Here is a 23,236-nt window from a genome sequence, read left to right as displayed (position 1 = left end):
TTATTTCCGTGAGGGGGGATTAAATGAGTTTGCACTGGATTTTGTAAAATGATTCATTCAAGAACAAAGCATGCTGAAAAAATGCTACTACCTTCTTTTAAAAATAATAGTGAACTAATTCCAGAAAAAGGTTTGGTATTTATTCAACAATGGATCATGGCCCCGGCAAATTTTTAATACATTTGGAATTGCATTCTGGGTATGTATTCTCCCTTCCAACCATGAAATACTGTTGACTCAAAAATTTGCAGAGAATTTAATGATTCTTTGCTGTTGGGTAGAATTATTCAGGAATAATTCCTTGGAAATGTTCAAAATCAATTCTTAACTTGGGTAACTATGTGAAAATGGGTACTCCAATTGTAAGATGCTATATTTTCTAAAAGGTGCCAAAAACTAATTAACTAATTTTACTTTTGCAACCCTAAACCAACTGTCACATGCTATATTTTCTGCAATTCACATATTCTAGTGTTAGGTAAAACCATTAAGGAAATAATTCTGATTAAAAGGTTCACAGTTAGCTCATTATGGTTTTTATTTATTTTTTTGCCCCCCTGAATATTTCATTTTAATGCAGGTGCAGTAATGCAGTGTATACAATAAAAAATGTTTATTTTGTTCTCCAGATATAGAACTTAATGGTCCTCTACAATTTTTTTATAAATATATTATAATTAATTGTCAAAAGTGACAAAAATATCCAAAGGTGCTTTGTTTTCATAGGAAATAGTATATGGATTTTCAGACTTTTCCTTTACTCAACTGTTATTTTATAGTTCTGCATTAGTTTAAATGAAGATCAATTGTTAATTCTCATGAAATGTTTTACATATCTACTGACAGGGTCAGCCAAAGGCATTTTAGTGCCACAGGCATAACAGCTTTTTAGCACCCTTCTGAATGTCACTAGTTTTATGCATAAAAAAATGCCTTCTTCAAAGAAAAATTATTCTTAAGGATAAAAGGCACTGCCATTGAGACAAAAATGGCTCCCTCGTAGGTATTCTAGCTTTTTTTGATGGGCCTCCTAGACAATAATGAATTGCTCTCCTCATAGTCAATGAAATTATATTTTTTGGGCAGCTGCATTGATGACATTTTTTAACTGGCCTCACGGCTTGATTCACTCTCCAAGTTCATTTCCCAAATCAGTGATATTTATTCATTTATCGACTGATCGAGTGATATTCGATGTTCAAAGCACCAGATATCATCAAACAATAACAAATGGCCCACCATTGGAATGTCTTGTGTGAAATAATTTTGGCAGTGACAAGGCACATTTCAGTATGGATTAGTGTTTGGTTAATTCTAACAAAGCTTTTGGTAATCCACTCAATTATCAATCATAGTAGTAATTTAATTTTTAGGTATCTAGATGATCGAATTCATTTACAACAATTTTATCCCATTCATGAACTCTTTCAAATTATATAATTGGTCCTAGATCCTCTCATTTTATATCGTCAGAGTATTTCTTCTGTATAATTTTTCGTTTCAGCCAGAATAATTGTTCGTCTTGTACCATAAGCATTTAGAAGCGCATTTAACGTTGCGTAATTAACTGTGTGCACGCAACGAATGACTTCTTTCAAAACTAATGTGCTCCGTATTATTACATTTGAACGGAATTCGAGCATTTTCTCCTAGGGCATTTTCTACGCCAGTCCAACAATTGAATGCTATTCATTTTATTAGCTTATGTTAGTTTAACGCGTTCATTCCACGCAGGTAAGATTGCGTAAATATTCGTGTCCTAGCAAAGAAATGAGTTCTTTCAAAATTAACGTCCGCCATATTGAAAATTTTGGAAGGAATAAGTGAATATTCTGCGATTTCATCTCCGACGGCGAGTTTTTACCGCCAAAGTCGTGTTCAAAAAGGTTATTTTGATGGTAAACTTTCGCCGTGGAACTTGTAAAAAAGACTAAGAGTTAATTTATGCTGGTCATAATGTGCGTTCAGCAAATTTCTAATGTCAGAATTCTCATTTAATTACGTCAAAGTACTTTGTTGCGGTAAGTTCTCATACCAACTCATGTAAGATTTCGTAGCGTTGCTGTAAAGCGGCGCAAGCGATTTTTTTCCTAGCAGCTGCTATTTCCAAGTGACGAATAATAGTTTTTTCATGCATTTAACTCAGGAAAATTATGCTTTATTCGAAGTTTCTGTCCAAAAACGTGGTATGTTTTGAATACGGCTCGTAGAAAAGAGCAATCCCGGAAAGATCTAGCTTAAAAACAGGCGTAGAACCGCAATCATTTTAATACAATTGATCAATTGCATAGGCATCTGCAGAGAGATTATTATTGGTTTCTCTTTAGGGTCAAAATAAACCAAAAACCGCAATTATATAATTTTAGAATGCTTCTAGGTAAAGCTGAATTTTGTTTCACTTCTCAATTTAGTAAATACTGAGTTCAGGAATGCCATTCTTTGGCAAAGATTTACGACTTCTCCTAGGTGAGAGATTTTCTTGAAGATGGCAGGGCTTCAGGTTCTTCGAGGGGGTGAACATTGACGCCAACCTTGACATGTGTCACATGCTTGACACGTAGCACGAACCTGGCACTTGATATTCGACGTTGACAACACCAGAACTCATCAACGAATAACAAGGGGTAAAAATATTAGTGCCGAAATTAGTCTGGTGTGTATTCACCCCTTGAAACTTACCGTAGAGGTTGCTTGCAGGGTTCTAAAAATTCTAAAAAAATCCCCCTTTCTCTATCTCATCTACTCGTCGACTTTCGACGTCAATACCACTCTTTTAGATACCAAAAACATCTTCTCCAGCAACCAGGGTCTCACATCAGTTCATATCAAGCTCACCAACCACCAAAGGTTTCTCCATTTCAATTGATGCCACCCTCAATGGACTAAAAGTGCAATGTCCTATTTACTCTCAATTTGTACTCATCGAATATACCATGATCAATCCTCACTCGACCATCATTGTAATAACGTAATCTAAGACGGATTTATCTCTTGAGAAATGCTTGGAGATATACCATGTTAAAATTAATTTATAATTTCTTCATTTATTATACCTTTTATTATTTTATAGCCTGAATACGCCAAGTAATGTACGTATTTCATATGTCAGAGTATTTTTTCGCTAATGAACGATAAAATTGCGCGGAGATATAAATACCAATATGTGTATGCGTGCGAGTAAGTAAGCGTGTACGTAAGTTATGCGTACGTGCTGGAGTGTGTGCGCGCGGCTGCTTCTGGTGCATGAGCTGTTTTCCTGAGTGCCCGTGAGTGCGTCAGCTCTGTGTTTGTCCCTGGCGCGGAATTTATTCCCGTAAACAGTCACGGAAAGTTGATACCTGTTAATAAACCCAATTATCCTTAACGGAGTTAGTTAACCCTGTGAATGATCCCAATTGGGTTTGAGTGCTTGTCTCTGTCGTTGGTCACTGGCGAGGAAGTAACATTTCCGCAAACTACTGCAGATGGTTGAGGGGTTGTAGTTGGTCATTGTTGTGGAGTTTCTTTCCCCACAAGCCATCAAAAGAACACTTTTGTTTTCATTGCGGGACAAGTGGTGCTAACTTATTACGGCTATAGGCGTTTTCATTTTATTTTATTAATTTACAAGGCCGTAGAGCTCAATATCTTATATTTTACTACAGGATGTCAAAGCAGGAGATTTCATAATTCAGAACAAGGCTGTAGGATCAATCAGCCCATTTAGGGATGTGCGATTAGGATTTTATCCATTTTTTTGAGTTCCCTGCGTACATTACCCTGTATTAATTCATACCCGTGTCAGTAATTTGAAGCATAACTTAGACTTCACTGATCCACAACTGTTAACTCATAAGTGTACCTAAGTTAAGAAATATACTCCGCAGTAAATGATAATCTGCAACACTAGTGCTATATAAGATTATTATTTGACAAATGGAGGGAGGCAGTTATTATTATTTGAAGAAATGTAGCTCCTTAAAGTTTAATGCAACACTTTAATGTGTAAAAGCATTCACCTTTACCGGGATACGAACCCGGGTCCCTTGATACCCGAGTGCTTTAACCAGTTAAGCCCCCGAGATGTTCTCTGTCCCTAGGTAATTTTGGGGACTTTAAAGGAAGGAACACGATATTATGACGACATACCGTGACATGAAATATCACAGGTATTCGTAGCCGTGCGCGTTGCGCTAGAGGACGCCTTGGTAGCTTGACTGGCTAAAACACTCGGCCATCGATGGATTCTGTTTCGAATCCCAGTCAAGGCGAATGATCTTTACTCTTTGGAATGTTGCATAGCAATGCTCATTAGCGCATAACTCCGTTGAAAGGTATTTTCGCGACATCTCCCGCAGTATCTTTGAATTTCTCCATTATGCTATAAGTTAATTATATTGATTCCCGAATTAGATCGCGTGCAGCGTAGAGGAGCTCGATTTATAAAACGTTGTTCTGATGAACTGAGTAACGTACCAAACATATTTGAGGAACTAGGTTGGGAATCACCCACGAAGAGAAGGTCAAATTACAGATCAAATGAATCTCTTGAATAAATTGGAAGCAGGTCTCTATAGCAATAATATTGAAAATGTTTTATTAGCCCGATCGTTCTACGGTAAGAGCGATCATGTAAATAAATTTGGATGTCTAAATTGTGGAACAGATACATTTAAAATACCATTTTTCCTACGAACGATAAGGGATTAGAATAGCGTTGTCCAACCGCGCTAGGGGCGAAAGTATTTTGCGTCAAATGTAGTCTGGGGTGTAATCACCCCCTGCTAAACACCCTAGTAGTGGCTTGCAGGGTACCTTTTATGTATGCGCATAAAGAAGTTATTTCTTCAAATATTGTGTAACTTTTTATCGATGAACAATGTTTTTCTTCGCAAAAAATATCCCTAATGTAAAATAATAAATGACTAAAAGAAGTTTTGCGAATAAATTCTAATTCGATTTTGTTATACTACCAATCACACTTATGAAGGCCTTGCAGTCTCTCCACTGATAGTTATATTGCTCCTCAAGACCTGACCAGGTTTGTCCCCATCGTTTTCAAAAATTATCCTGCGCCTCTACGAGAGGTAGGTAAATACAATAAATGGCGAAGACCTTGTGTTATTTTGCATTAGTTAGGCTACTTTTAAAATGTCATACGCCGTTGACCCTAACGGATGAAGTGTTAATCATGTGATCTGATAAAGTTGGAAGAAGATCTTAGCTCGGAGGGAAAAAAATTCTTGCAAGGAGAAATTCGAAATGTAGTTCAGCAGTCGAGAAAATACCTCAAGGATCTCAAAGCACTGTATGATTTGAAGGCATACTTCTGGGATAGCTTCCAATCTAATCCCACTACGTGCCTCCAGACTACTGCCCAAGACACCAAGTCGAATGAAGTGCGAAGAATGGTAATGGCGTTATCATTCGTCATGCACACCTCGTGTCAGCGTTTCATTACTCTTATCAATTCTCACATATGCATGCACATAATGGTTATATCTGATGAGGGTCAGCCTCTCGAGTACGTGACCGCTCCTCCCTTGATGCTTTCCGGCCGCTAGGCTACACGCCAGTAAGGAAATCATCTCTCGGCCTATGATAGGAGCCTTATGCTAACAAGGGAAGTGCACAGACAGTGGATCACCACGAATCTCATAATGATATGGTTTTTGCGCCTGCTTTAAACATTCAGCAATAGTAAAAGTTCGGGTTTGTGACATCCTGCGCAGTGGTGATGCTCTGTTCTAAAAGATATTTCCTTCTGTGGAGTTTTAAAGTGCGAAACCTCCATGTTTCAAAAGGCTTTCCAGGCATTTTAATCCCTGCCTTAAATTGACCTGAAGCCTCCCGTGCTCTTCCAGGAATTCAAAATACGTCTGATAAGATCACTACATGCCGCTATTTAAATCACCAAATGGCAGTCAGTGTATTGCATGAATACCAAACACATCAATGAAATTTATGACTCACTAACGACTGGAAGTGTGCTTGGCCTGTATTTCCCACCATTATATTCGGTTTGGCGGCGACATTTCAAATTTAGTAGCGACATTAATCGTGTTACGGACATATTCCTTCTCTCTGCCACTCACTAAACTGCAACATCACTATTGCCCTCTCGCGCCCAGTAGCGCCCGCAATATTTCTAAATCTGACGCGTGGGGACGCTTGAGGAATAAGGAGAGCGGGTTAAAAATGAAAAAAAGCAGCGCTCCAAGTGATGGAGTGGCAAGAAGCCTTAGCAGAGGTAGCACATCCGTCAGCTGTTTCCATTCCGAAGCACACATTTCGCTTCGGCCATTACTTACCGCAATGACAGCAAAGGCATTTATGTCTCACATCATCATCCGTATCAAACCCAGGAGCCCTTGCTGCTTGAATACTAGTGAGGAAGAAGCAATATAACTCCAGGGCAATTTTATTTTCATTTTTTTCAAAGCTCTGCCCCGTTCACCCGTCGGGTTCAACCCAACCCTCTTGTGATCAGTGCATACCCTCGTTGCTGATCTTTGCCATTCGTCTTGGCTCGCATCGCCGCCCACCGCAATCCCATTCACTCCTCCCCTCTCCATTTTGCATGCAACCATTTGTCTTGCACCCGTACCTTCGCATCAACCGCCTCTCTTTTTCTCCCAATCCCGCCCTACGCCAGAGTCGATCAAAATAAAATCCATCCGACGGCTTCTGTATTTCCACTGAGAAACACTACTCCTCACGGCCTCTCTCCGATTGCATTCATGTTCCAAGCTTCCTTAAACTGAACTTAATATTATGCTCCATAAATGCGGCGACACGTCCGCCCATGGTCAGTCAGGACACAAACTATATCTCGGGAGATTTACCTAAGTAAACGGACGGTTAACCACGGCAAACGATTCGATTTTTCATTACCACTTTCGTTAATCCGCACGAGCCAATAAATACCTACCTCATACCCAGGCATCATCTTTTTACTGCCATATTCCCACTATACACAAACCTATTCTTTGAGTGGAATTGGGGGAGGAAGGGGGGATCAGATGAGTTGACATCAAAGGGTCTCTATTCCTGCGAATGTATTATAACCAACAAAATAGCGACCAGGGTATTTCGCGGTCGTAATTCAATTCAGGATACTAGCAATTGATGACTAGGTACTTGCAATGACAGTTATAGATATTAGGTAGAATAAATGTATGAATGGGGATTTATTGGGGCGATATTGAGAGTAGATGGTCCCATCTTCCACCTAACCCCATATGACGGGAGTCATAGTCATATAGACTTTTGTGATTCACAAGGAGAGTTATTTAATCTGTCTAACTCTCCAAGGTGCTAGATAAACTGGCATGGCAATAGGATTTCTAGTGATTCATATAATGGCCCACCGAGAGTTTCATCATTATGGTACTCTCAGGCATAGCCTTGAGAGCACTCTTTTGAATGGAAAATTTCTTTTTTGAATAATGGTAACTGGTCCCAAAAGATGATGCCATACACAAAATGACTCTGAGCTGTAGTGAAATACGACATTTTAAAAGCATTTATGATCGTAATAATTGATCAAATGTTTAGCAGTTTTTATACTACCCAGTGCTGCCATCGATGAAATAAATTGCAGGCTTCACATGAGGTGAATCCTTTAACACAAGTTAAATTGCAGGCTTCTCATGAGGTGAATCCGTTAACACAAGTTAAATTGCTTTCCTTTGTTCAACTATTACGTTGGAGGTAATCTCTAACTAACTATATATTATTCCTTCTGAATGTTTCATTATGCATAAATACTTTTGGATGATGAAAATAGAATTTAGTGTTTATCATTGATGAAAGCCTCGAAATGTAGAATGAATATGCATGTTCTACGTATCTTTTATAGATTTCTCCCTAAAATTACAATTAACTTAACTTATTAACTAAATGCAATATAATTGAGGAATAAAACTGCCACCCTTATAGTTGTATCCCTGCTCATTTTAGGGAGATATTTTAAATGCATGAAAAGAATAAAAAATTAGTGCGCTTGAATAATTTCACATGCAATGGCAAAACATAGAGCATATTAATTTAATTGTCTGTTTCAGGTTAGTGCAAGTGGTTGGTGGAACAAAGGTCTTGACAATGATAATTTATTTCTTTTGCGGAATTGCATTGAAAACATTCAGATTTTCTTTTTATGTACACTAACTGTTAAGCTATTCTCTGTGGGTTTTGTGTAACTTACATAAGAATGAGCACAGTTCCCATTAGCGACCAAAGGACAGTGCTGAAAATCACGGCCGGGTAGTTTTAAAAATTTTCAGTGCCACACAATCAGCTGCAGTAAACGCCCAAAAATTATTGGACAAAGAAGTACAAAAAAATTAATACTAAAATAATCCTTGCAACTTGACTATTATTAAACCTCTAAATTTTTATATCCATGAATCATCTTTTTATTGCCACATCCCTAATACGCAAAAATCTATTCTTAATTGGGGGGAGGGGTAGTGGAGGGAACTGGGTTGACATGGCAGGGTCTCCAGGCACCATTCCTGCGAATGTATTATATCCAGCAAAACAGCGATCAGGGCAGTAACAACTTCATAGTTCGCAGTCGTAAGTTAATTCAGGATACTAGCAATCGACGAGTAAGCACTTGAAATGAGAGTTAGAGTCATTACGTAGAGTAAATATAAGAATTTAGCAGCGCAAAAGACGGTTTTAGAAACAAGCTATATTTTTGGTAAGTCATCTAACAATTCTGTGACCTAACTATAAAATGTAAATCGCTGCTCTGCCATCAAATTCGAGTGACTACAAAGAAAAATTCACAAAAATTTAAGCAAACAATTATGAATGGAGAGGAAAAATCGAAATTCTCATATCCAGATTTCAAAACCCGGGCCTTTTGGATGGGAATCTACTACATCAGCCACTGCACCATACCAATCCCCAGAATTACTCATATGTAAACAAAAAAAGCATTTATCGAGACACTGATTAATAACTTCAAATAATCGTGAAGTACAACGCAAGAAAGCAATAAAATTACAAATTTTCTGCCAAATTTGAAACCATAGCACCGGTGATTGCCACTATTTATCGTCTTAGTGGTTAACCGGCCCACAAAAGATCCGCTTTTATTAGAAACTTTAGGGCGTATAGTGAACAATAAAATGCTATAATAAGGCACATGATTATTGTATAGTAATTCCCTCGGTGGAAAAAACATTTCCGGGTGAATGAATACTTACTACATTGTTTTGCAACAATACTTCTTTGTAGTAATCATCCCTTTTTTTAGCCTTCGAAATTCCATTCACATTTTTCCACTGCAAATACCTGTCCTACAGCGTCTACGTTACTCCCAAGAATATCCTCTCCTCCACCACCATGCCTAGAATTTCTACGTTAGTCTTCTTCTTCACCAAATTGAAATGTTTCCAACCTTATCCACGTCCACATTCTATCTACGTAACTGCGTTAGTAATTAATTTGAGAATTCACGGAGTAGATGCATCTGAAATCGATCCAATTGCAACATGTTATAAAACAATGGGCTCTATTCATTTAAAAGAGGAGGCTACTGTGGAAAGAGGAGGCAACATTCAATCCCTTTCGGAGTGCGCGGCGTAGCAAATTGGGATTGACATGAGATTCCACCGGAAATATAATGTAAGTAATAATTTAAAGAATCTTTAAGATGACTACGCAACTGCTGGATTACGCAAAGAGGAACTGACAGATGCCCGTAAAAGGTCACTTTCCAAACTAGAGAAGAAAATATTTTGCTTCTCAGCATTGCATTATTTTCGAAATTCCTCTAATCGAAATTAATTTTCCTAGCACGGCATGGCAGTGAGTGCCAAAATATTATGTACAACGGTCCATACAAATTGCGTTTTTATGAATACAAACGAGACTTAACATAAACTACACATTCACAGCAATGAATAACAGTGTGTAACTCACCCTTTACTTCGCACAATTATAACCAGTGATTTCTTGTTCAATCTATTTTCTCCAAATACTTTTATTAGGCAATGGACTTCACCCTGTGAGAACAAAACGAGCAATCTACTATCTGCTTCTTTCTGCCAATACCCTCATCGATAGGTCGACGCACAACAATGCAAAATACGTTCTTAACGAATATAAACGAAACTTACCATCAAACTACACATTAACTGCAATGACCTATAACGTGTAACTCACCTTTACTTCGCAATTTATGTAGGCAGGGATTTCTTTTTCAATATTTCTTCTGTTTATTATCTCTATAAATCTGTAGTTGACACTGTCTAAACCGTCAAAACAGATGGATACAACTTTCTCTTTCCGCCTGCATCTTTATCGATAGGTCGACGCACGATAATCGTTCAAAAAGTCGATTAGCTTACAGGGTGGATGCAGTTAGTTTTCCAAGGCTAACTTATTAAAATATGCCCAGATGTTTCGCTAGGGTAGCATCATCCTAAAATATTTAAAACTAAAGTTGTGTTAACGGAAGCCACCATCACTACCTTCTCTGATGTGATTTTTTTAAACTAATCTAAAAGTTTCAATGGAAGTATTTTTTCTTCGCTGCCATTACAAACTTGTTAGCTTTAACATCATTTCTCAGGTAGGAAATCCTTCCTGTTATTTCATGAGCCATGGATCACTGGCTCTTCATATACGTGAAAGAAGGCGCAAGGAAACAATAAAAGTCCAAAGTTTCGAAAATAATCTGCAAGCATTAAAAGTTTTAGAACGGCCATAAAGCCAATAGTACAAAAATAATGTATCTGAAATCTCGCATAAATAACAGTTTCCCCGGGCAAAAAACTTTCCCCGGTAGATCCCCGGTAAACAGTCCCCGGCCTTCTATTATGTTTTGCAATAATCTCTCTCAATGGGGACCTTCCCAAATTCAGCCTTCAGCATTCCATTGAAAATTAGCTCTGCAAATACCTTTCCTAAAGCGTCTGAGTTACTCCCAAGAATACATTCCGTCATCACCATGCCTAGTATTTCTGAGTTAGTCTCATTTTCTACCCAATTTAATTGTTTCCAACCTCGTCCGAATCCGCATTTAAAAGAGCTCCCCGTCCGTGTAACTGCATGTAAGAATTATGTGAACATTCATAGATTTGATGCGCCAGATTTTGATCCACTTGCAACCCGTTTAAAAACGATGGAATATATTCATTAAAAAAAAAGGTGACGGGAAAAATCAATCTCATTCGGAGTGTCCGATATAGCAATTTTGAGTTGATTTCAGATTCACCGAAATTATAAAATACATAAAAATATAACGAGTCTTTGAAATGATTACATAAATGGTTACTGTATTACAAATAGAGAAACTAGCATAGTCCGTTTAAGGAGTACCTTGGTGGCACATTTTAATATTTATATCTTTTCTTTTTTATATTCTGATATTTGCATGTAAATGGATTCCAAAGCTTCACTTTTCAAAGTAGAGAAGATAATATTTTCTCTCGATGTAACATTGTTTTCGGATTTCTTTTGATTGGAATTAATTTTCCAAGCACGGAAAGGCAGTAGTCACCAAAATATTATGTACAATACAGACCATGCAAACTTATACGAATACAACCTACTAAAAATACTTTTTTACGAATACAAACAAGACTTACCATCAAACTACACATTCACTCCCATGCATTAATGAGTAACTCACCCTTTACTACGTAATAAAATATAGCCAGTAATTTCCTGTCCAATCTCCTATCTCCAAATACTCTTATTTAAGCAATGGACTTGACCCTGTGTGAACAAAACGCACAATCTTGTATCTGCTACTTTCCGCCAATAGCCACACCGATAACTCGACGCGCGACAATCGTTCAAATTGTCGATTAGCTCCCATAGGCTGAAGTTGTTTAGTTTTGCAAGGGTGCCCTCTTATTAAAACATGCCCAGATATTGGTCGTAGGGAGAAACATCATCCATAGATATTATAGAACTTCGTGGTCACAGTAGCCACAATCACTACGTTCAATTTTGTGAATTGTATCCGCTGATCTACATTTTTCATTTGAAATATTTTCCACTGGTCCCATTACAAATTCATAAATTTTAACATATTTTCCTGAGATAATGTATTTACACTTACGAATTGTGGGCATTTTTCCTGTTATTTACTGAGCCACTTATTACTGACTCTTGATATACGTGAAATAACACGCAAGGAAGCAAAGAAATAAAAAAACCTCTTGAATGATTAGCAGGCAATACAAGTTATAAGGACGCAGAATCAAAATTAAAAGAAATATGCACAGGAATGCCGCGTGTATAGCAGTTTCCTGGGTAGAAAAAAAACATTTTTGTGTAATTAATTGCTTTCTGTATTGTTTTTCAACAATCGTTTTTCATATCGACTCTCCCCATTTCAGTCTTCAACCTTCCATTGAAAATTAGCCCTGCAAATACCTTTCCTAAAGCGTCTGAGTTACTCCCAAGAATACACTCCGTCATTACCATGCCTAGTATTTCTGCGTTAGTCTCATTTTCAACCCAATTAAATTTTTTCCAGCCTCATTCGCACGTCAATGGATTCGAAAGCTACTTCAATTTCCAAAGTAGAGAAGAAAATATTTTTTCTCAATATCGCATTATTTCCGAAATTACATTAATTTAAATTAATTTTCCAAATACGGGCGCCAAAATATTATGTGCAACACGGACCATGAAAAATACGATTTTATGAATATAAACAAGACTTACCATCGATCTACACATTCACTCCCACGCATTCGTATGTAACTCACCTTTAATTTGCAATAAATAAAGCTAGGGATTCGTTTTTCAATATTTCCTCCTTACTGTTTGTATAGAAGAATCTGGTTCATACTGTCTAAACCGTTTAAACTTAGGCATAACACCTTGCTGCTATTTTCCGCCTGTACCCCTATCGATAGGTCGACGCACTGTAGTCGTTCAAAAAGTCGATTATCTCACAGAGGGTAAAGCTGTTTTGTTTTACAAGGGTGTTGTCTGATAAAGATGTCAATAGGTGGAAATCATACTACACTGCGTGAAAAAAGGGACATGTTTAAATATCAGTAAAGGGATTAGACTGCGTATATATTACTCTAATGAAATTGGGCTTTTAATTGGTTTGTAGTCCGCTTGCATGGCTTCAGTTCAAAGGGCTTTTGCCCAAAAACTATCAAAGTAAGTTTAATATTGACAGAATATTCTCTTAGGTTTAAAATGATTTATGCCGGCTGAAGCTGCTTATGTAATACGTTTTGAAGATAATTATATATTTCATTTGAAGATCTTAATTTATTAAGTTATCAATATACACTTAGTTTTGCGCCCGCATTACATTTCAGTATAATATTTTCACCGTGGTTTTAATTTCAAAATTGATTGGTATTTCAGGCAGCATGCCGCAGACGTGCGGAGGCAAATATCCTCCCCATCTTACAATCGCGACTTGACGAAAACTGGGAGTTGTGTTTCCGGCTTTTCATCCTCTGTAAGTTTATCTTAGTAGTAGTCAGTTGAATAATAGTGTATTATGATTGATTTCTGTTGATATGTCAAGTCTATTGTAATTGGTGTACTCAGTAATCTTCAACCTAATGTAATATTAGGCGTTGATTGTTTCTAGATCTAAGCATTTTGTACGTTATTGTGATCCATGCCTAGAAAACATCCTTAAATCCCGCGGCTGCAGCAATTTTCCTTTTTCTAGCTCTTTGTTTATTCCGTGGCCTTCGATCTCGTTTGTGTTGATTTTTCACGCATAAATATCTTTGTTTTACCTTTACATTTTCAGTGACTAATCCAGTGCTTGGTTTATATTTCTTTGGGACTCTTACATGTCTTTCACCATTGCTTTATGATTGAAAAAATGATAAATGCTATTAATATTTTCGATTATATGCTCTTGTCTTTACCATTGTATTTTATCAATAATCGTCCTGTCCACAAAATCATGGAGGTAATATGTGAAACTACTCATGCCTTGGTTTTCTCTCTATGCTTTCTTTTGTGTGTTGGTTCCACATTTTGTTTTTCGTACTGTTTTGTCCAGGCAATGATCACTCTTCTTTATTTGCTACTCCAATTGCATGAAGAATATAACATTTTCTTAACATCTTCATTATCAAATGTTTCTTCCTAATCCAAGAGTATACCATTTTATTCCAATTACATATTTGTAAGAAGCTTAACTGCAATACCTAAATGTATGATTATCCCCATCATACTATGGAAGGGTAGATTATGTCTGGAAAATGACTGGTTTACTGAAGAACAGACAGATTTTAGATGCCATTTTTTGCACTAACAATAAGGGATCAAAACAGCCCAACTGAGCTGGGAGGGAAGAATTTTTAGTGAAAAGTAGTCTTGTGTAAAACACCCCTTGCCACACACCCTAGCGATGGCTTGCTGGGTACTAGGTAAATCTAATACTAAAAGAGTTTTTTTTGCCCTTGTTTCTCCTCGTCCAAATGCATCTAAAGCATTCCTCTAGTTTACAATCCATTAATTTTTAAATAGTTAGGCAGTCCAAATTATATTTTAATTAATATTTGCCATTTTGCTCCTGATTATGTTGGTTGGTAATTCATTTAGCCCTTGTTTTTATTAGCTATCTATTCCTTGTTGTTCTCTAACCTTCTGCCTCTACTTAAGTCATGCAAAACCCTCAGTGAATGAGAAAATATGATGGCTTTTTTCAAGCAATCTATATTTCGTGGTGTTTAGTGAGCAGACGAGTCAATGGAACATGTAGCTGCTCAGCATGATCTAGTTTCGTATCCCAGTGATGTCTCAAGAGCATGTACAGGTCCATTTATGAGAAATTTATGATTTTCATTTGTTAAATGGCTAAGCATTCAATGATTTCCATTCCTCGTGTTTGATGGCTGGTGTTAGATTTTTGTGTGGAGTTCATGTTCATGCCTTGATGTATTGGTGTCAGACAGGTAGAACTTTGTCATTGATAATAGAATGAATGAGTTTTCATTGTTTTTAACAGGTGTCCCTATGCGATATAGTTGATCCATTAGATTATGAAGAATTTATTCAACAACATCAGTTACTAGTTGACCGTGATCCATTGAGAAATGTTTTGGATTTTCCTGCCAATGATGTAGAAGTTGGCATCCTTCCAAGAAAGATAAGGACACTTCAGCCTGTAACACCATCTGAAACAATGTTTGTATTTAACTATTTGTTACCATTCTTACTGTATGCATGTGCAAAGATAATTTCATCCTGAAGTGAAATAGAATAGCTGCTTTAGTAAAATGTATAAATTTGCTCTTCATTTCCTTAGAGCCATTAATTATAATTCAATTGAATTTACTGCCTTCTAATTGTTGAGATAGGAGCTCTTACCAAAACTACAATATTTTGCAGCAGATTTTGGTGAGAGTCCATCCTAGCATTCATATAGCAGTAAGTTCAACTAAGGAATATTTCCTGCCTCTTAGGAGGTAAATATTTTTATTTATCATAAAAAACTTATGTAAGCAATATTGAAAGGCATTGGGTGCTTTGAGTTCACATTCAGGATGACCATAATTCTTGCCAACTGAGTTTAATCTCAAAGAAAACCTGGTATCTAGCTTTTGGGCAGTATTGTGGTTGCTGTTTTAATTTAGATGAAATTTTTCCTCATCTTTTGTCAATGTATACTATATACTAATTAGTATTAATTATTTTTATATTATATACATTATTGTGCAACACAGTGGGAAAAAATAAAGAAATGTAGGAGCACATTCTTTTTGAAGTCTTAGTAGAAAAAATCCAGTCTACCTCAATATTATGTGAAGGGAGTAAAAATTTAATTTTTACTTTTGTAGCCGATAAAACTCAATGAGAAGCCATTGTTGTTGGTGATGTTCCTACAGGCAACTTTAATGGTGGGGTAAGGTATTCTTCATCGGGTGTGGTGCGAAGTGGTGTTGAACTGAACAACCAAGATTGTGGCTCAGCTCACCACATCATGTGGAAGTCTTTTCATTGACAATGGAATGGTCAAGTCACTCTCCAAACTAGTAATGTCATGATGAGAAAAAATAAATTAGCACTTTTCCTCATGTGTATTGGCAACTTACAATGCGTTTTACTGTTCCTGAGGATTGTTCTGTGAACCAAAACACATTGTATGTTACCAATATACCTGTGCAAAAGTGCTAATTTGTTTTTCTCATAATGACGAATTTCCTTTACATCTCGCCTGAATCTGTTTAATGTACCAAAAATGTTTTTTTTTCAGTGAGTCGCTACCCCCTCACATTCGGGACTGTGTTCAGTTATATACATCAGACTGGGTAATTGTTAGCCACCGCTATCGGCATCATTCCAGCAGTTGTTGGGTAAGGGATCGTGCTGGAGAAAGACTGACCCTTGTTCAAGCAATACCACGTCAAGAATTTGAAGTGGACCTTGAGCAAGCTGCATTTATAAACTCACCTGATGATGATGGATACAAGGTTAGTATGATTCAATTTAAAATAAATAAATCTCATATTTTATTATCTTTGCAAATATGTCATTTTATGGAACTGGCCATCTTACTCAAAAAAAAGGAACAAAAATAATAAGAACTGGAGACCTCGATCCCTCTTACCTTCATTTTTAATGGTTCTTGAAAAGGCAATAATTAATAGACTAATCTCTGGCTTTGAAAAATTCTATACTGTCTAAACATGAATTTTGTTTTCGGAAAAACAAGTCCAACATTGATGATTTATTTATCTTTTGTATTAGTCTTCTAGAGGCCAAAAATAGTAAAGAATTTGCCCTTGGCTTATTTATCAATCTCAAAAAAGCTTTTGTTATAATAAATCACTTAAAACTCCGAAGATATTAGATAAATTAGGAGTAAGAGAGGAGCTAACTAATGGTTTCACCCCTATCTAAAAGACAGAAACAAATGGTAGAAATAAATATCATTATCTCAGATCCCCTTCCTCTAAATTATGGTATATTCCAAGGCTCAATTCTTGCACCTATTCTGTTTTTAGTCTTTATAATTGATCTATCTGAATATCTCTCTCAAACTGAACCTATTCCAAAGAAACTGCAGAAGATGCTGCAACAGTAACTTTTAACAGAGTCATCCACTAATATACATTTCAATGCAGTAATTTCAGAGTGTAAAAATCATTTGCCTTCGAGTGTAAAAATCATTTGCCTTCGAGTGTAAAAATCATTCGAACCCGGATCTGCCTCAATGTGCGGTAAAGCACTCGACTGTACATCGTGGGATCCGGGTTTGGATCCCGGTCAAGGCAAATGATTTTTACTCTCTGAAATTATTGCATCAAACTGAACCTGTTATATTTGCAGATGACACAAAAATTATAGTGAAAGGTAACAGCTGTGAATTAAGACAGCACAGAGTTAATCTAGCCCAATATAATTTATTGCAATGGTTAAAATCAAATAAATTAATTTTTAATGTTGATAAGACAATGTCATTAAACTTTACATCCTCTAATTAAAAAGGCAATATCAATCAGTATAACGTTAAATAAAATTCTCATTAAGGAAGAATATTCTAAATTAATAGGAATTTAGATGGATTCAAATTTATTGTGGGAAAAACAAAACATAATAACAAGAAAATTAAGTTAATCTGGGATGGTATGTGTGATTTAGCGAAATCTAAATCCCTGGCTGTTCTTTTATGTGTGTGTCCACTTGAGAATTCCCTTCGTAACTTCACTATGAGGAACCTCACATTATATGAAAATAAATATTTCAGATGCAGAAAAAAAATTTTAAAGAATTAATATAGGTTCCATTAAGAACTCTCACTAAACTGATATATGCTAAACTCAACATTTTGCTAAAAACATGCATTAGCCTAATGGAAACAGTGAATTTGATGTACAAAAACTAAAATTCCTTGGTAAAAACTTCTGACTCTCCTAATGACTACACAAGATAATATGAACTTATTCATATAAATAGCCATAGAATGTCAAAATACATCATCAGTAGCATTACACAACAAGAATTTAAACTTCAACAAACTACCATCTGCAATAAAATGCCTGGAGCACAGGATATTCAAACTGTTTATAAAATTTAAATGAGTTTGCAATTTTTGTAATTACAAACCCATTTAACATGGCTATCAAACAATTCCACAAAGTGAAGCCTGAAAGTGTAAAGTATATCCATGTGTGAAAGAAATTCTGCGAAAAACTTGTTCCATAATATTAATGAATACATGGATTATAACATGTGGTAACTTTGTTTTTGTCTCCAAATTAGTGCATTGTATTTCAATTATTTTGTTTATTGTCTATCATATGTACTTAAATGGTGCTATTTGCTATTGTGTGCCTTTTTGCGTTTCCTCATGACAACTCCATGCAAATGTATTTTGCCTACTGGTAGATAAAGGTACTGTTGCTGTTAATATTCTCTATCTATCATTTTGAGATTCATTTGAGAGGTAACCCTAATTTTCCCCTAGGTATCTCTTTTCTTCACAGCCTTTGTCCTACATAATCTGTTTAGAGAAACTGCTTTAGGTAGTACAAATTGAGGCAGTGCTTCACTAGTGAATATAAGGGCTTAAATATTTTATTTTCTAGTAAGAAATGCATGGAGTGTTTTAGTTAAATGTATCTTCTTAGGAAAATTAACATTATGATGTAATTGTTTTAGATATCAATATTCACTTCATTATGATAACCATATTTTCCCATCGATAACGCGCAACCAGAACTTTGTAGTTATCATGAATTTGTATAGATACCGTGCGCCTAGAGCTTCACAGTTATCTTGAATGTGTAAAGATTTCGCGCATCTCTATATATAGATATATATTTGCAATATAAAGTAACTTCCAGCAAATGAAATATAAACAATTAAGAAAATGAATAAAATTGAATTTTCTTGCTTTACTTCGCTTTGTTAGTGTTGGCGCTTAGCTGTCTTATACACCCTCCAAGTTCTATGATAGTGCTACCTACATGCTGATTGTTTCAAATATGAATTGAGGTAAGCATTTGTGATTTAGAATTTTCTCAAGAAAATTACCCATGGAGAAGAAAATCATATACAGCGATGTTTAAGCTATAATTCATCAATTTCGCGAAAGAAAAAGGAAATCGTGAGGCTGCCAGGATTTGTCCATTAATACATATGTTAAATCAAAGTTACGTTCTAGCTGGGAAAAGTGGATGATGTCTGGTATAAGAGACTGCACAGAAGCGGGAAGGATTAAAAAAGTGTCTTATGAAGAAATAAGCGGGTGGATCCTGGAAAGTTAGCAGGGTGTCATATTGATTTGCATAAAAATGGATTTGAAAAAGTTTTAAGCAATATTTCAACGCCAGTGCAAGAAGATGAGGAAGAGTTAACTTTGAAGAGTGAACTCAGTAATGTGCCTGAAGAGATAATAGATGCACTTATTTCATTTAATTGTGATTCAGATGATGATTTTCTTAGATTCGAGTGATCTAACTATCCTATCACATATTTAAACGTACGTGTATATAATACGACGTACTCGACGCATACGTGAAGTACTATACCTTAGAATAAAGAAGCACTACGTATTAGAATAAATGAAGTATAGAAATCATATGTTTCTTCTTTTTGTCATGGATTTATGAGATGAAATAACTGTAATAGTAGCAGATGTGTAAAATGGAATGCAATTAGAAAGGCAGACTAATTTATTTTTGGGAGAGATTTCTTTAAATTATTGTGTACATAGTAATGTAAATGTTTGGATTTTTTCAATTTTAATTACAACGCGCATTGTAATTTTTTTGATCATCTGAACATTTTTGTATAGAAAAGCGCGTATGTTATCAATGGGAAAATATGGTATATATCCGTAGAGTTATTCAATAATAAGACTATTCTTTTTTATCATTTGAAATATAATTGTATTTATTTTTAAGTTGCAACAATATTTTTTTAGCAATATGATTTTCAGACCCAATAGTATTATCATATTTTATATTGAAATTGATGTTTTTACATTTAAGGAAAAATCATAAAAGACATATGGGAAAAATTATAATTATTTTGGGAAAATATAGTGAATGGCAAAAAATGGGCGTGCAATTAGGCTGAGCTTCCTCACACATGAACTTTTCAGTGTCAAAATTACCATAAGATTCATACTTTATGAAAAATATTTAAAATAGAAAATAAATAATGCATATTATATAAAGCAGAAAATTCTTATTTTCAATTAGAGAAAAATACCCTCTATGCAATAAAAATTTAATAAATTGTAGCTCTTTAAACTGTCAACATTTGAGCTGATATATCAGCCCGCCAAACTAGGGGTTAAAGTATTTTTGAGTGCAATTTATTGGACACTCCTCTGACTTATGCTTCTTAGTAGGCCTTGTGTAATTTTAGATGAACAACTTCATTGCAGTGATTTTATTATTTGTTCATGGAAATGTTTTCTGCATACTACCATAGGAATCATCCTTGTCACAGCAGTCCTTTCATTCGGCGGACACCCCAAGAGGTAGTTGGGCAAGCTTCGACCTTCGCAACTCGATTAGTGATGCTCTTATTCCTTCCCTACTTGAGAGAATCCCACCTGAGACGGTGGATGAATTGAATGAAGCCAGAAGAACTGAGGAGAGGCAGGTAAGAGCGTGTGAAGTGGGTATTTCAACTTTTACTACCTACTTTTTGAGAATATCATTTCTTTTTTATTCTTTGTGACTAAACATCATCCCATGCTTCTCCTGGAAAATGCTTGAAAAAACTGTAATCCCTTGGCTTGATTGAGAAACCAATCCTTGATCACCCCCTAATCTACCTGACTTTGTTGACTAAATCATCCCTTTTATTCCCATTTCAAACCTTTCCCATGCCAGCCTTAATATTTCCTCAGCATCTGCATGCTTAAGAAATACCAGCAATGATGGACAACCCTATCTTACTTACCTGCTTATCACTGCCTGTCTTGATTTTCTCTCTTCTAACTTTACATTTACCATTTGATATATTGTGGAACTTTGCTTAACGAACCACTTTTCACTGCCTGCTTACCTGCTTATCACTGCCTGTCTTGATTTTCTCTCTTCTAACTTTACATGTACCATTTGATATATTGTGGAACCTTGCTTAACGAACCACTTTTCACATAACGAGTGACAAGAAGGGAATTCCAGGATTCATATGTATTTTCATTCATGCATGCCTGCTGCAATCTGTCTCAAGCACTCATTCTGCTAGCATCTTAGAGTGTCCAGTGATCACTCATTTTTCCAAACTTGTCTTCTAATATATTTTTAGTGATTTTTTTGTGCCAAGTTCAACAATATTTTGTGTATGGTTTGAAAATTGACCCCAAAGAAAAATCTGGAAGAAGATAACCATAAGAAAATAAAAAATGACAAATGAAATTAAAATCATTGAAAATAGGGAACAAGGTGTGAGGATGGTTGATCTAGTATGTACTTCAACAATTAGTCAACATCCATGATTGGCCTTCTCTTCAAGAACACTGATGAGACTAAGGAGATAGATGCTTCAAAAGAATGGTAAGAGTATCTAGGCACAGTTAATGCATTCTCAGTAATGTTTATAGGTTGCTTCTCATGTGCATTAACTAAAAGCAATTGAAATGTGATACCATTAACGAGAATATAATTTGGGAGAAAGTGATTTTCACTAATCTTGTTTATAAGATGTCAGGATCATCAATGGCCGAGCAAGTATTTTTAAGGGGTGCTGTGCATGGTTCAAGAATTTATTGAGAAGAACTGTCCCCCATTACTATGCGTTGTGAGGCATGGTGAAGCAGCAAGCGTGGAGTCAAAGGCAGCGGAGAACTTCATCGTTAACGTCAGAAAGCTCATAGATTCTGAGGGTTACCTGCCACAGCATGCATTTAATTGTGATGAGATGGTTCTCTATAGGAAGAAGATGCCGAAGTAAACCTATATTTCGACATAACAATAAAAGAGAATGTATTGCCTGAACACAGGGCAATGAACCGTCTCGCGCTGCAATTTTACACTAATGCGTGCAATGATTTAAGAAGCAAACCCCTGCTTGTTTACCATTCAGAAACTCCATGAGCCTTCAAAAAGTGTTTAGTCCGAAAGAGCAGGCTAAATGAGGTATGGGAATCACGGTAAACTTCTGCATCGTATGATGTGTATGAGGCATCGCCCTAAAAAGGCAGTGGCGATGCATGCCATAAATTTATTCAGCAATCAATCTGAGGTGCATGATTACCAAATTTTGAAGCGCCAGCGAAAACAGATGTCCCTTGACAGCTTTTATGTGAAAAGGAATTAGGTATCATTAGTAATTAACAATTTAATTTGATTCTTTTTTGCATGTACATATCAAGTTTGCATTCCCCATTGCTTCATTCCACGATAGAAGAAAACATGAACTTGGTCCACAATCCTGAGCAATGTATGCATAATTTTCTTTGAATAAACCTTGTATATGATTTATTTTTTTTGGTATGGATACCATTATCGTATTTCACATTAATTCATATGGAAAAGGTTGTTTCATGATATGAGTGTTTCGCTTTGCGAGAAAGATTTCAGAACGAATTACGCTCATATTCTGAGGTATCACTGTATAGGTTTGAACACTGAAAATCTAATAACATCCCAGCAATAATGCATAGAAGAAAGGCCAGTGCTAATGAGCCGTTATATACAGTGAAACTTGAAGTTTATTATTATCAGTAATCTATCAATTTAGGCAGGTTCGTGATGGACCTAAGCTACCAAACAGTACAGTGGCAATTTCCTTACCTCTCCTGACAAAACATAACCTATCATCCAACACAATTAGCCCCTCTTAAATTCTACATACCTACATCATCCCTCCATTCTGTCAAACATCCCTATCGTAAAAATAGAGGATGTGGAGCTATTGGCTGTTAAAGAAATAATCACAAGGGAGAAAATCCTATAGCCAATAAAACATGCAAGGACATAACATACTTTCAATTCAACCAAAAATTTTACAAACAAACGCAAGGCTATGTGAAATCCTCTTTCCTGCTTTGTCGCTAACATCTTCCTACATTACTTTGAAAAAGACTGTAGACACACGTTTGACTATTTCCCTAACACTTGGCTTAGATACGTAGACGACATTTTTGCCATTTTTGACACCAGCAAGTGTGACATAAATGACTTTTTGGACCAGCTGAACAAAAAACACGATTCCATAAAATTCACCTTTGAAGTCAAACAACATAACTCACTGCCTTTCTTGGACATACTAGTAATTGGAAACCAAGAGATCTTAGAGTTTGACATTTTTAGAAAACAGACCCACACCG

At 36.0% G+C, this 23,236-nt stretch overlaps 1 protein-coding gene across 1 annotated transcript in view; it reads left to right on the top strand.

The window, feature by feature from the left end:
- Positions 1-12,927: 12,927 nt before the first annotated feature.
- Zir (dedicator of cytokinesis) overlaps positions 12,928-23,236 on the top strand; it is a 60,132-nt gene continuing 49,823 nt past the window's right edge. The window contains exons 1-5 of the mRNA XM_071583182.1: positions 12,928-13,125; positions 13,339-13,435; positions 14,948-15,126; positions 16,196-16,412; positions 20,386-20,559. Coding sequence (XP_071439283.1) covers positions 13,085-13,125; positions 13,339-13,435; positions 14,948-15,126; positions 16,196-16,412; positions 20,386-20,559 — 708 coding nt within the window. The 5' untranslated portion in view covers positions 12,928-13,084. The remainder of the gene's footprint in view (positions 13,126-13,338; positions 13,436-14,947; positions 15,127-16,195; positions 16,413-20,385; positions 20,560-23,236) is intronic.

This window comes from Hetaerina americana, unplaced genomic scaffold (genome assembly GCF_022747635.1).
Source record: "Hetaerina americana unplaced genomic scaffold, ioHetAmer1.1.p SCAF_13, whole genome shotgun sequence".
NCBI classification, from domain to species: domain Eukaryota; kingdom Metazoa; phylum Arthropoda; class Insecta; order Odonata; family Calopterygidae; genus Hetaerina; species Hetaerina americana.
Note: the sequence above shows the minus strand (reverse complement) of the source record. Positions and strands in the feature narration are given on the sequence as shown.